This window comes from Alligator sinensis, unplaced genomic scaffold, assembly GCF_000455745.1.
Source record: "Alligator sinensis unplaced genomic scaffold, ASM45574v1 scaffold221_1, whole genome shotgun sequence".
NCBI lineage: Eukaryota > Metazoa > Chordata > Crocodylia > Alligatoridae > Alligator > Alligator sinensis.
The window spans coordinates 2,872,907-2,885,691 of record NW_005841948.1 but is presented as its reverse complement, the minus strand read 5'-3'; the positions used below and the strand labels follow the sequence as shown (position 1 = coordinate 2,885,691).

Here is a 12,785-nt window from a genome sequence, read left to right as displayed (position 1 = left end):
AGCAGGAACCAGAAGGGAAATGGCTGCTCCTGGTTGATATTATAAAAAACTTTACTTTTAATCAAATAATGAGACATCAGGCTTGGGTCTTGGATACATTTTACTTTTGTAGCACTACATAAACCCTTATATTGTTACGTATATGAGTGTCCATATATGTTCAGGCTGTTTGTAGCGCTACAAAGAAGATGGATCCACCAAAAAAAAATCCCATTTCAAACAGAAACTTTTTTGCAGTGCTGCCTTTGGTAGCATCACATATAACAACTGTACGGTTAAATGTAAAACTACAGGGGTGCTCTCAGGCCCCCAACATCCTGCAGTCCTCTGCTCTCCCTCCCCTTCTCCTCCTGATCAGCTGTTGCCACCACAGGCGACTTTCAACCAACCTGATCAGTTCCTTCCTTGGAAGCCTATCAGGAACATGTTGGAGTATGTTATTTGTAGCACTCCAGTCAGGAAACAGTGCATGTGTATAAGCCTCGCATGCCCTCACCACACTCTTTTTGTGACACTACAAATAGTGTATGTCTGACTTATTCTTCCTTTCCCCCTCTGTAAAAGACCCAAAGAAGAAAGGAGCTGAAAAGAGCTATAAAAGCCTGACTGAGAAAGAGACTCCGAGCTACATTCTTCACTAATCAGACCTCTGTATTCAAACCAGCACCAACATGGCACTAGAATAGAGAGGAAACAGCCCCTCCTCAAACAGTTCTCCAACTGAAGGGGAAATAAACTTGCAGCCCAATTTGATTTGGGGACAAGGGTAACAGGACTCTGTTGGGCTTGCAACTTCTTTGTGTGACTTCTAATTCTACATCATATTTGAGCAAGCAGGGCTACATATTGTATGTCCACTTTCTTTTTACATTGGTTTAAAGACTATACCTCTTTCAAAAATGAAATTTTGGATCCTAGGGCTAGATCTAGCACCTATTTTTCAGCATCCTACTGCTTAGAATCCAGAGCTCCTAGTTAGGCACCTGCACTCCCCCTGTGATTCAGAGGGAGAGGTAGGCACTTCAGATGGGATTCACAACAGCTGGCATATTAAGCAGAGGGCCATCTAAGCTTGGCAGAAGAAAACCTGAAGAGAGAGTCTCTTAAATCCTTCCTCCTGGATTTGACTCCTGTCAGACTGAGAATCCAGGTCTCAGATATTCTGAGCCACTGCTTTAATTACCATGACGATCAATCTTTTTGAATGAAAATGGCTATTGTGCCCTGGCTATTGTGTTTTGCATAGAACTTAGTCCTGTGTGTGTTAGGCCTGCTCTAAGCACACCTATTGGTTTTGACCCCTCAAGTGACTTGGTGGAGGAATGCATGGTTTGTGATTCCCAAATCAGACTTGGTGTGAAATATGCATCATGTTGCTCAGGCCTGCATAGACAGCAACAGCTCTGGGCATGGCTAGAAGCAGAACTTTAGGCACTGAAAAATTCTCGGCAAAAACTAAGGTTGCCTATAGATGTCCTCTGACACATTCTAATTAGACCGTGTCAGAACAGACTCAGTTAATCGAGTCTGCTGGAGCGTTCTAATTAAAACACTCCAGCATGCCTCTCCGTCATGTGCATTAAGTGCCTTGTGTTTCAAATTGGCTGCAGGGCTAGATCTAAACCTCATTAAATGAGCTTTAGTTAAAGTGCCCCACAGCCATTTTGAAAAGCAGGATGCTTAATACATATGATGGTGAGGCGTTTTAATTAGTGTGGTTCTCTCTCTCCCCACCACCCCCAAGCACATACATAAGAACCCTAAAGTTCCTAAGGGGTTACATTGAGTTTTTGAGGATTGTATTCTTGGATTTAAGTATTACATTCTGCCTAAGTCCCACTTTGGGTGCCTAAATCCTATGTTGATCTCGGCCATAGGCTCCTTACATATAAGGAGATTGAGGCACCTAATAATGAGATTCACAAAAGCTAGGATGCTTCCTGGAGAGTTCCTTTAACTAAGTAAATGTCACAGAGGGGGACATGGATTATACCACACTGATCAAGGGAAAGGACGCCTAACTTTGGAACACAAGTGGAAGGTTATATCAATCAGGATTGAGAACCCTGATCCCTGAACCCTGAAATTAGGCATTTAGGTTTGTCTTTTCTCTACTGTCATCAGGGTGGTGGTTCAACTGCAATTTTATCCAATAGCACAGTGATTAGAGCACAGAAGATATGAGAGACTACAGTTCAATCCTCTCCTCTGCCTGAAAGAGTTTGAAATTAGCTCAGATAAGTGCCCTTACTGTTAGGCCATGGTCATGCTCACTGTCCCTTACTCTGTCCTGATGAATATTTAACTATTTCATGCAGAGTGGAACAGTTTAAATAGCAGACACTGAGAAAATCCTACCCTAAATATCCTGTAAGTTGGTGGTTACAGAATTTGTATGGGAGATGAGGGCTCAAAGCTCCCCGAGGCAGAAAAGAGAAATGAGTCCAAGGGTGCGTTTACATTCCCTTATAAAATACCCATCATTTTATTATTACAATAGAAAAGCATAACTATAAATTTAGAAATTGTTTCCCTTCCATTCAAATTGGCTTTAAAACAAGTAAAAGTCATTAAGCCTTGTTTGAATTCAGGTATCTGCACACTTATAGTTCAATGACTGCTAATAAATTCAAAGATCATACCTTGCTCTTTCTTTACTACTTTTTCTAAAAGATGATGATGGCGACAAATTTATGGTTCGTCCATAAACTAGATCTTGTAATTTTTCCTCCACAGTAAGGGCACTGAAATAATACAAGGTATTTTTACATTACTGTATACTAATAGGCTTATTTTACCTTTAAAACAAAACAAACATATTTATACGAGAAGTATAATATTATTCAGTTGTTGTGCCCAGTATACTGATGATAGGGTTTTACGTGTGTGACAAAAGCAAAGAAAGAATATTTGATGGAATCAAGTACAACTTTAGGGGTCTGCAAAGAGTGTTGAGGTTGAGGTTGTCTCGAAGATCTCTACTGTATCAAATAGAAATTAAAAAGGGAGGGTAATGATAGCGGAGATTAGAAAAGGGGAGGGTTTACAATTTATAAAGTACTGACAAAGCCTTCTATAATCTGGGATGCTGTTCAGATTAAATTATTTACAGTTAAATAAACTAAGTGTCAATCTTAAAATGTAACAGGAATTGTTAAGTGAGCTTTTATCTACATAGGAAAGAGGTGGCTGTACTCCACCACAAAAAGTAAAGACCCGCTAAAAGCATAGCTGTTTGGCTGTGTCCTATCTTTGCTTAAAGCTCCAATTATTTGGTTGAGGAAGATAATGAACAAGGCTGCTTACAGACATTATAACCCCCTCCCCCTCCCCCCCCACCCAAAAAAACAAAAAAACCCAACCCCAAACACAAAACAACGCGCTTTACCAGAAGAACCAGAGCGCTACTTCTACCCTGCTCCACAGCATCAGTATAGATCAGGTGCTTCAGCAGGGCATTTTAGAGTCTTTATCTAAAGCTGATTCAATTTAAACCTTTTATCTAAAGCTGATTCAATCAGCTTTAGATAAAAGTGCCAAAAAAGCCCCACTAATGTGCCGGATCTATACAGATGTTGGGTGAGCCAAATCCAGCTAACACACTGCCTTTTCTGGGCATGTGCTTGGCTCAACGCAGGAATGAGCAGAGTTTAAAGTAAAGTGCTGAATTTTTTGTTTGTTTGTTTGTTTTTAATGTGGCTTCTTTGCAATTCAGAGACTAGAATTCAGCTAAAGCAGTCTTGCTCAACCTTTCAGCCATGCAAGCTGGATGAGTGGTGTGGGGCTGGTCTGCAGGCCAGATCTGTAAACAAGGTTGATCTGTAGGCCTGATTCAGCATGGGGTTGGCACGTGGTATTAGTCCATGGGTGTGATCTGGAATGCCCCCCAGCTGCATGCCCCAGATCCATCCACAAAAAAACTCCATATGCTGGCCTGGCCCCACACACTGGATCCGACTCTGGAAGCCATGGCAACTAATGCTGCCACAGCTCCTCTCCTGCAAAATTTCCAGACTTCTGAGGAGCCCCATGGGCTGGATGACAAAGCTCCGTGGGCCAGATTTGGCCTATGGGCTGGAGATTGAGCACCACGCACCCAAAGGTCTTGATTTGTAATACAGATACTGGCTTTTCTAACTAAAAGCTTTGGAGTCCTGCCCCCCACCCCATACACACACATGTGTGCACACACACCCAGGAATTAGTCAAAGGGCGCTAAATTGAGGAGCTTCTAGTGCTCATTTGTCTAAGGAAGTAAAAGCAACTGAATAATTTGCTTCTATTCAAAGGAAATAAAGAACTATAAGCATTCTTTATAAAATGCAGAATTATTGTTTTGTAAGAGCTGAAACAATATTAGGAACAAAGCAGATAACAAAATTCAAGCTAAAATATCATAGCACTACTGGGTTATCAGAAAGGCAAAGTGAAAAGCCCAAGTTATTTAAAAAAAAAATCAATATTCCAAAGCAAATGTGACTCACACTTCTGGTGGTTTAATATTAACTAAGATTACAGCTCGACGATCATTAAGCTCTTGTGTACTCAGTTCCTCCAAAGACAAAAGTTTCACTCCAGGTTTTACCTACAAAAAAAATTTAATTAGAAGAGATAAGATATTTTATTCCACTAAAGTTGAATAGCTTACTTTGAAAGAATAAGTTAAAAAGATTCATTTAAGATGCCGAATATTTAACAGAATAAACATGAAAACTTAAAATTACAAATGCATCCAAATATATATAAAATCATGTTTTCATTTACCTGTCATAGAGAAGATGTTTTAAAAGTAACTACAATGTAAGTTACTTTACAACACTGTAAGTGTTGTTATTCTTACTAATATTGCATCCTGAACAAGTTTAGAATAAAGACAGATAGGTTCATGCTTCTGAAGACTATACAATCTAGGCTGTGATTTTCAAAAGCACCTAAGTAACTAGGCAGTACAATTGCACTGAAAGTCAATTAGACACTTCTGAAAATCCCATTCCCAATTTAAAAACAACCCAACGCTAGATGACAAAGTAGGGGTGATATTTATGGAAGTGGCATTTTCTGGGAAAGAATGCTGTGACAGAGAGACACACTTGATAATGTATATATCTGGGGCAGATCGGGGGGGGGGGGGGTGCAGTAGTGTAGTTGCACCCTGCTTCAACAGTGTAGCTCACCTGCTGGTGACTCCAGTTCCCTGCAGCCACAGATGCCCCTGCAGAGTCCAAAGCACAGCTGAAGCACCAACCTGGGGGGGATACCCAGGGACCAAGCAGAGAGCAGGTAAGGAAGTGGGGGACCTGCCACGGCCCCAGCTGACAAGGGCAGAGGAAGTTCCAGGCCATTTATGCCATTCCACTGGGGCCTGCTGGGAGCTGCTGCATGGGGTGCTAGGCTTGGTAACTTTGGCAGTGGGTAGGTCCCTGCTCCCCATCTTCACACCTGGGTTTCCTCAGCACTGCAACTGTGGGGAGTGGCTATGCTGAGTGCTGGGCTGTGCCAGGGACTGCAGCTTTGGTGAGCAGTCCTCCCTTCCTGAGTCTGCTCTTGGCCAGCAGGGGAAACCCAGGGGGACTAGGCAGGGAGCAGACACTGGAAGTGGGGGACCCACCTGCCACTGCCATCAGCTGAGCCTAACACCCCATGGAGCTGCTCATGGCTGTCCCTGGCTGGAGCAGGGTAGAAACAGCTCTGGGGCTTCCCCTGCCCTGGACCAGTGGGGGACAGCAGTGGTAGGGGGCTGATCCCCCCCTTCCTATGTCTAGTAGCACCCCCTGCTAGAGAAGGGGAGGGGGAAAAGGGAGAGGAATGGAGGTGCTGCTGAGTGCTAGAGGGTAGGGGCTGCCCAGAGTGAGGTAAGAGGCATAGGCGACGCATGGGGGGGGGGACAGGGGGCACATGCCCCCCTGAGATTGGTCACTGCCGCCATTGCCAGCATCTGTGGGCAGTCACCGCTTGCCCCCCTGCCACCAACACCACTGCAGCCGTCTGCAAGCAGTCCCCACTCGGCCCGCCCTCACTGCTGACGTCACCACGGCCACCTGTGGGTGGTCCCCACATGGCCCAGCATTGCCGCTGACATCACTGCAGCTGCCTCTGGGTGGTCCCCGCTTGGCCTGCCCTCACCGTCGATGTCACCATGGCTGCCTACAGGTGGTCCCGGCTCGCCGCCACCATGCCCCCACTGCCAACAATGCCGCTGCCACCAGTGGGTGGTCGCTGTGCCCCTCCTAGCCTCAGGAGGCATGAGTCATTCATGGTAGGGGGTAAAGAGGCAAGGGAGTCCTACTTATTTTGGGGACTCAAAAAAGTCCTTGGCATAGGCTACTGCAGTGTGATCTGCCTCCTGGGAGTGGGATGGCTGCACCCACCCCCATAGCCCACACCCCCTTTTCAAAATCTTGGATCTGTGTGTGTACAGATCCTTTCAGTTCCTTAGTTCTTTTGGTGAAAAGGACAAGTTTTAGGTGGTAGGTTATATTGTGGTGAAAGAAAACAGGAACACAGTTGAATGTCTTGAGGTGTGATCTAGAAAAGGAGACAGGTTGCATAGCATATAGGGGATCATAAAGATTTCCTCTGTGGGAGCAGCATCACAACACATATGGAATCAACTGTGAATGAAAGATTAAAAACCTAATCATGTGTATCAGCATTAGAAGGGATGCAAGACAATTTCAGGGGGCCGGTTTGTGGCCCTTGCTTTGACTCCTTCATACTCTGCTGGCACTAAGAGGTCACAAACTCATTACTCTGCCTATTAAGGACTAAAGCATCAGGCCCATCATGCATCTTAAAATTAATGTTAAAGTAATTTACCTGACCATAATCATAGAAGCTGTCAGTAATGATGTTACTGAATGATAAATACCCCAACTGGCTGTATTTTTGTGAAAGGTTGTTATCAAGTAGCTTGTCCAGAGCTCTTTCACTGAAGTGATTTCTGCGCCCCATAGACAGGTTAATTTCTTCCAGGATATCTAATGCACTGTACAACACAATACAAACAATTGTTCAATTAATGGGATTAATCCATCATTAAGGGCTAGTTAGTTATTTATAACACAGTTTAGAGGTAGTCATCTGTACTGCTGTGTCTAAGACATGCATTCATTACTCAATCCTAGCCTCCTGTCCTCTGGGCCACCAATGAACTCTGAATGTTGCATAGGATTCTGTCTGGAGGAGAAAACATATTTTGCAGGTCTCAGGATCAAAAGCAATTCCTCCAGCCAATTAAATCATCACAGAAAGGATTTTGGAAAGAATCCCTTCAGTTAGAAAGATGCTGACTATAAAAGAGATATGGAGTAAAAGTAGAGAATAAGGAAACACACTCAGAACTCAGATAAGGACTTGGCAAGTTAACCATGAGTAGATAACAATTTCAGGAATTTGTGTATGTAAAAAGTATTCATGCCAATTTAATTCTATGAACTCTGCATCCTTATGTTTTGTGACTGTCTTTTTACTGTGTTTTGCTTTATGGTCTTTCATACATAGAGACACAGGAGTGGTTCTAACATGTTTATCCTTGAACAGGTTGATTTTTGAAGTCCCTGAATTGGTCTAACCTGAGAAGAACAAAAGAGCAACTGCATCCTTGAATAAGGTGGCAAACTTTGAAAGAAAGACTCCACAAGGCCATGTGTGAGAGGTAGGATGTTGGCTTCTTTGGAAGATATAGATCCAAATCCCAAAGAATGTTCAAGAGAGGAGGGGAAAGTGAGGCAGGCATATAGGTGTTTTAGGAATCTGTGGGTGAAATGTGCTTGTGAATGTTTAAAAAGGAATTATTTCACCTAGGGGACATACAGACGAGCTTGGTGACATTTCCCAGCTGGAACACTGCAAAACACTGCAGCCTGCTCTAGCACCAACTAAGGGGAACTAAAGGAGGCTGCAGTGATCTGTGACTCTCGCGCCCCCCCCCCCCCCCCCCCCCCCCAGCTACTTCTCCCAGAGAGGGAAGGTAGACTGCCAGAGTGGAGAGGTAAGTGCCAGGAGGAGGTGGGTGGGAGGAGCTTCCTGCTACCAGAATTCCATTGTCCAGTCACCAAACCAGAAACCTCTCCTTTCCCCTCTCAGCCAAGCAAAGTGGTAGAGGAGATCTGGTGAGGACCCTGGGAGTCAGCAAGGGTCTTGCTGGGAAGGGGGAATAAGGAGGTAAATTCAGCTCTGATTCCTGTTTGGCTCTGGCAGCAGCAAGGATAATCAAAGGTCTGGCAGGGGTTCCTGCAGGGACATGGCAGTGCCCTGGGACTCAGAGCAGGATTCAAAAGCTACACAGCTCCTTGTCCCAGTGCACAAGTAACAAAAACTGAAATGCTCCAGAATAGTAACTCATTTCAAGAGGTACTATATTGGAGTGTTTTAGTCATTTTGCAGTGGGCTTGTACATCTGTACAACTGGCCCTCTCAAAAGTTTTAAAGGCATTTCAGAATTTTCAATTGTTACTTCTGTCTGCACCCACTATATTTCTTGTGCTATTTGAAGTAAAATAATTATACTTGAGCACTTTGCAAGGCCTGTGTCTAGCTGTGGACACATGTTCATTTGTAGTGCTACCAAGTAGCAGGAGACATAAAAGACAATAAGAAAAGACAATAAACACATTAGAAATAAGAGAAAGAGGATGGAAAACATAGATGCATTACTTAGCAGAAAAGGAAAGCAAATAATTGATAACAAAGGGAAGTTGGATATGTTCAAGGCATTTTTTATTTCAGTCTTCACAAAAGTCGTTAATTATGATCAAAAGCTTAGCTCAATTAATATTAACAACTAGGAGACAAAAATGAAGATCAGAACAAGGAAACAATGATTAAAAATACTGAGATACATTATATATTCAAGTCAGCAGGGCCTGATGAAATTTATTCCAGAGTATTTTAGGAACAAGCTAAAGCAATCTCTGGCCATTAGAGATTGTTTTGGAGAGCTCATGGAGAACAGGGACAGACCCTGAAGACTGGAGAAGGTCAAACACAATATCCATCTTTAAAAAGGGGAGGAAGGAAGAGCCAAGGAATTACAGACCTATCAACCAAACTTGAATAACCAGAAAATACATTTATCTAACATGGTGGGGGGGGTCCAAATGGAGCAGCTCGGTGAGTATCCAGTATGGGTTCTAACAGCAGGGCTATGAGAATTAGATGCATTTCATAGTAACAAATATATAATCATTCTGGAAAGTTCTGGTTCTGTCATAAACCCTCCAGCTTAACATCATTTCCTCAGCTGAAATGTTTTGGTGCCTATACATGAGCAGGAAGGCTGCTCAGATGCACTGTAATTCCAGTGTGTCGGAGCAGACTGGATTAATCAAGCCTGCTGGAATGTGGAAATTACAGTGCTCTACCAGTCTCCCGCATCTCATGTATCAGTGTCCCTGCACTTCAGAATGGCAGTGGTGGCGCTTTATCTAAAGTTCGTTTGATAAGCTTTAGAAAAAGTGCTCCCACCACCATTTTGAAGTGCAGGGATGCTGATACACAAAACACTCTGGGCACTTTAATTAGAGTGGCTCTGAGAGCCGCAGCTCCAAGAGCTGCTCTAATTAAAGCACCCCCTGGCCCACTCCCAGAGCACATGTATAAGCTTTATGTATGGAAACTGCAGTCTTTGAGGAGGAATTAAATATGTTAATTCCCTTGTACAGTATACTTTTTGTATTGTTCCAGCACAGCTACTTTTCAGGATATTTCAGTACATTACATTAGGACACGGAAGCCACATTCTTCTCTCATGAAATGTGTTCAGTGTGAGCTGAATTTGGCCCACAGTGGGCATGTCTACACAGTGATTAATGCACGTTTATTTAGTACTTGTATAAATAAGTACTACATAAATGTGTAGTAACTGGAGTTACTGCGCAGTAGTGCTCATGAATGCCTTTTAAGTGACACTACTGCACACTAGCCTAATAATGCTGTACAGTAGCATATTATCACTGTTGGTGCTGTGTCTTACAATGAGCTACTGGGTTCAGAAGATTCCCCGCGCTTGAACAAAGGACATACTCACGATTGTTCTCACTCTTGCAAAGCTTTATTTAAGGATACTCGCAGAAGCAGGCAATAAGACAGAGCAGAGAGGAAGATCACTTCACATCGGCTCTAGGCAGCAGCCGCTACCCTGCATAGTTCCCCTGGTCCTGGAGTGTCTCAATCCCAGGGATGCGATAGTCTGCGCCGGGCTCTGCGCAAGTCAGGATTCTTGACAGAGTTTGAGGAACTCCCGTAATTTAAGAATGTACATACAGCTTATATAGTCTGGAGTAAATAACGTTATCTCGAACTAGGGATTTGGTTATCTCAAGCTAAGAATTTGGGGATGAGTTGTGATCCAACACACCTGGTGTTTACCACATTCCGCTTTATTACAACATCCTACTATCTAGGTTCATGGTTCGGTCACTCTCACAAAGCAAGAAGCTACGTGCTATAATACTGGCCTACTATGGAGTCAGCATACAAAACTCTTGCTATGAGCATTAAGCAAAGCCCTTACTATTACATGCTGTGACGTGCTACTGTGCAGTATTATTTAGCTACTGTGCAGTTAGCATCTTATGTAGACGTGCCCAGTGTTAGTCTAAAAAATATATGATCTCTGCATGGTAAATCCTAATTTTGTCGATATGGTTCATATTAAAAGTGAACTCATAGTTTTATTAGGTCATAATACCAGCACTAACTGTACTTCTAGAATTCTGGACAAGTAGGGCCCAAATTAAGGTATTGTTTTTCTCAGTACACTTGATATATAGAATCAATAACATTCCTTCTGAAATAAGGATTTCAGAATATATTTCCTTGTGTTATGTTGTGAGAACTACTTCTGCTTAAGAAATGCACACTTAACTTTGGCCTACAGGCACAAATATGTAAACATATGCTTTGTCAGTCTTTGACAACACCATCCCCCTCTCGACCCTTGATACTATTTCTACTCACCCTAGCCTGCATAGTTCAACTGCTGTTAGTTCATCACTTGCACAAACCACAGCAGCCCAACAGGCATTTCTTCTGACTTCTTCATTTCTAGAATGCAGCAGCTTAACAAGCGGTTCCAGTCCACCGGCATTTCTTAACTAGAAACAGGCATAAAGAGATTGCTTCTGAAGGGTTACATTCAGCCCAGAAATGTGGATCTGTGCAAGCCCCCATCTGAAAGCCCTTAGATAAAATATGAAGGTAGATGGAGGGGGTTGGAAGAACAGTTATATAAGAAGGAATATCTCTGATCATCTGTATGCCCTCATACTGACACTGAAGGGAGCTTGAATGTGGCTGGACCTACACATATGCATTCCCATTCTGGCTCTGGTCTTGTCAACCACTATATTATACTCTAAATACTGTACATCCTGAGGTCACCATGAAGAGTTGTACAGCACTTTCTGAGTCCTGATGCCCCTGACAACTAATTTACATCATTATATCTATAAATTTTGTGTTCCCTTGTACATATGATGTTACTAATACCCATCCTTTGTGCTACAATATTTTTCCAAAGTGCTCCTAGAAATATCGCTCATTCTGATGTTATTGGTGAGATATGTTTTAAGTATGTAAAGACAGATAGATGGATTATCCCATGCCCCTATTTCTTGACCTGACCAGCTGCCTTGACCCTTAAGAAGGCTCCAATTTATGGTGTGTGAATGTGTGAGACACCATCCTTGGATAATGAACAGAAGACAACATGTCTATTGATAAATAGGTGGGCCCAGGCTCACTTACTAGGTCCCACTAACCAAAGGATTAATTACCTTCTGTTTGAATTATATTTACTGTAGTCATGTCTGCCACTCATTAATCACAGGGTCAGTCACTATGACACCAAAGCCTTGAGGTAGATAGTAAAAGAACAAAGGAGATGAGGGTTTCCCATCTTCAAAATAGGACTGAGAGTCCTGTTGGAGGCATACATTAATTTTTACTATTTCTTGATTCTGGGAATCTAGACATAAACATGTGGTGAAAGCTCATTGAAATAGGCATTCCACAAGAGATTAATTTGGCCCAATTAATTTACAAATATCTACAGCAATGAAAATCAAGATCAGAGAAACTCTTAAATATGTGACAACCTGAACAGAGCTTTCCAGAATAAAACTTTATCCATTAAAGAGGCACAAAATGACATACTTTATATGAACTGAAGGATTTTTCAGAAAAACACAAACATCAGGATTTTAAAAAAAGAAATGTAATGAATAACCAACATCTCACAAAACAGACAGGAGTTACTTCTAAGCCTCACCTCAGTTCTTGCATCAGCATCACAACCAAATGCAGCCACAGTAAGCACTGCTTTGCTTTGTACTTGGCTGTTGGCAGACTGCAGTGGTTCTACAATTGCATTCATAATGCTGTGACACTGGATGCTGAGACGTAATGGCTCCTGTGTGGCCATATTTGTTAGTACTATTGCAGCGTTAGCAACAGCCCCGTCTCTTTTAGTACTCAGGACATTTATTAATGGCTCAATTCCTTCAGCTTCAGCAACAGAACTAGTAAAATGGGAGAGAGGGAAATCTTGGTTACTTTAAAGACAAATATATGTTTTTAATCTTAATGTATTAAATTTACAAACTAAATCAATACTGCATCTCAGCAGAACATGAATAAAATATTAGAAAACAGCAATAGTGATTGTTTATATCCTAAATTACTGTATATAAATGCAACTAACATGAAAAACACTCCTTCTGGTACCAGAAATTAAACAGAATTAATTGGGTGAAACAGAGAAACAATCTGAACAGGTGATTAAG

General features: G+C 42.4%; 1 protein-coding gene across 5 annotated transcripts in view; it reads right to left on the bottom strand.

Annotated features, from left to right (window-relative positions):
- ARMC3 (armadillo repeat containing 3) overlaps nt 1-12,785 on the bottom strand; it is a 133,972-nt gene that overhangs the window by 16,350 nt on the left and 104,837 nt on the right. For all 5 annotated transcript variants that reach the window (XM_014518286.2, XM_025199704.1, XM_025199705.1 and 2 more), the window contains 5 exons: nt 12,272-12,521; nt 10,960-11,096; nt 6,817-6,985; nt 4,485-4,585; nt 2,643-2,744 (listed from right to left, as the gene is read on the bottom strand). In XM_014518286.2, coding sequence (XP_014373772.1) covers nt 2,643-2,744; nt 4,485-4,585; nt 6,817-6,985; nt 10,960-11,096; nt 12,272-12,521 — 759 coding nt within the window. The remainder of the gene's footprint in view (nt 1-2,642; nt 2,745-4,484; nt 4,586-6,816; nt 6,986-10,959; nt 11,097-12,271; nt 12,522-12,785) is intronic.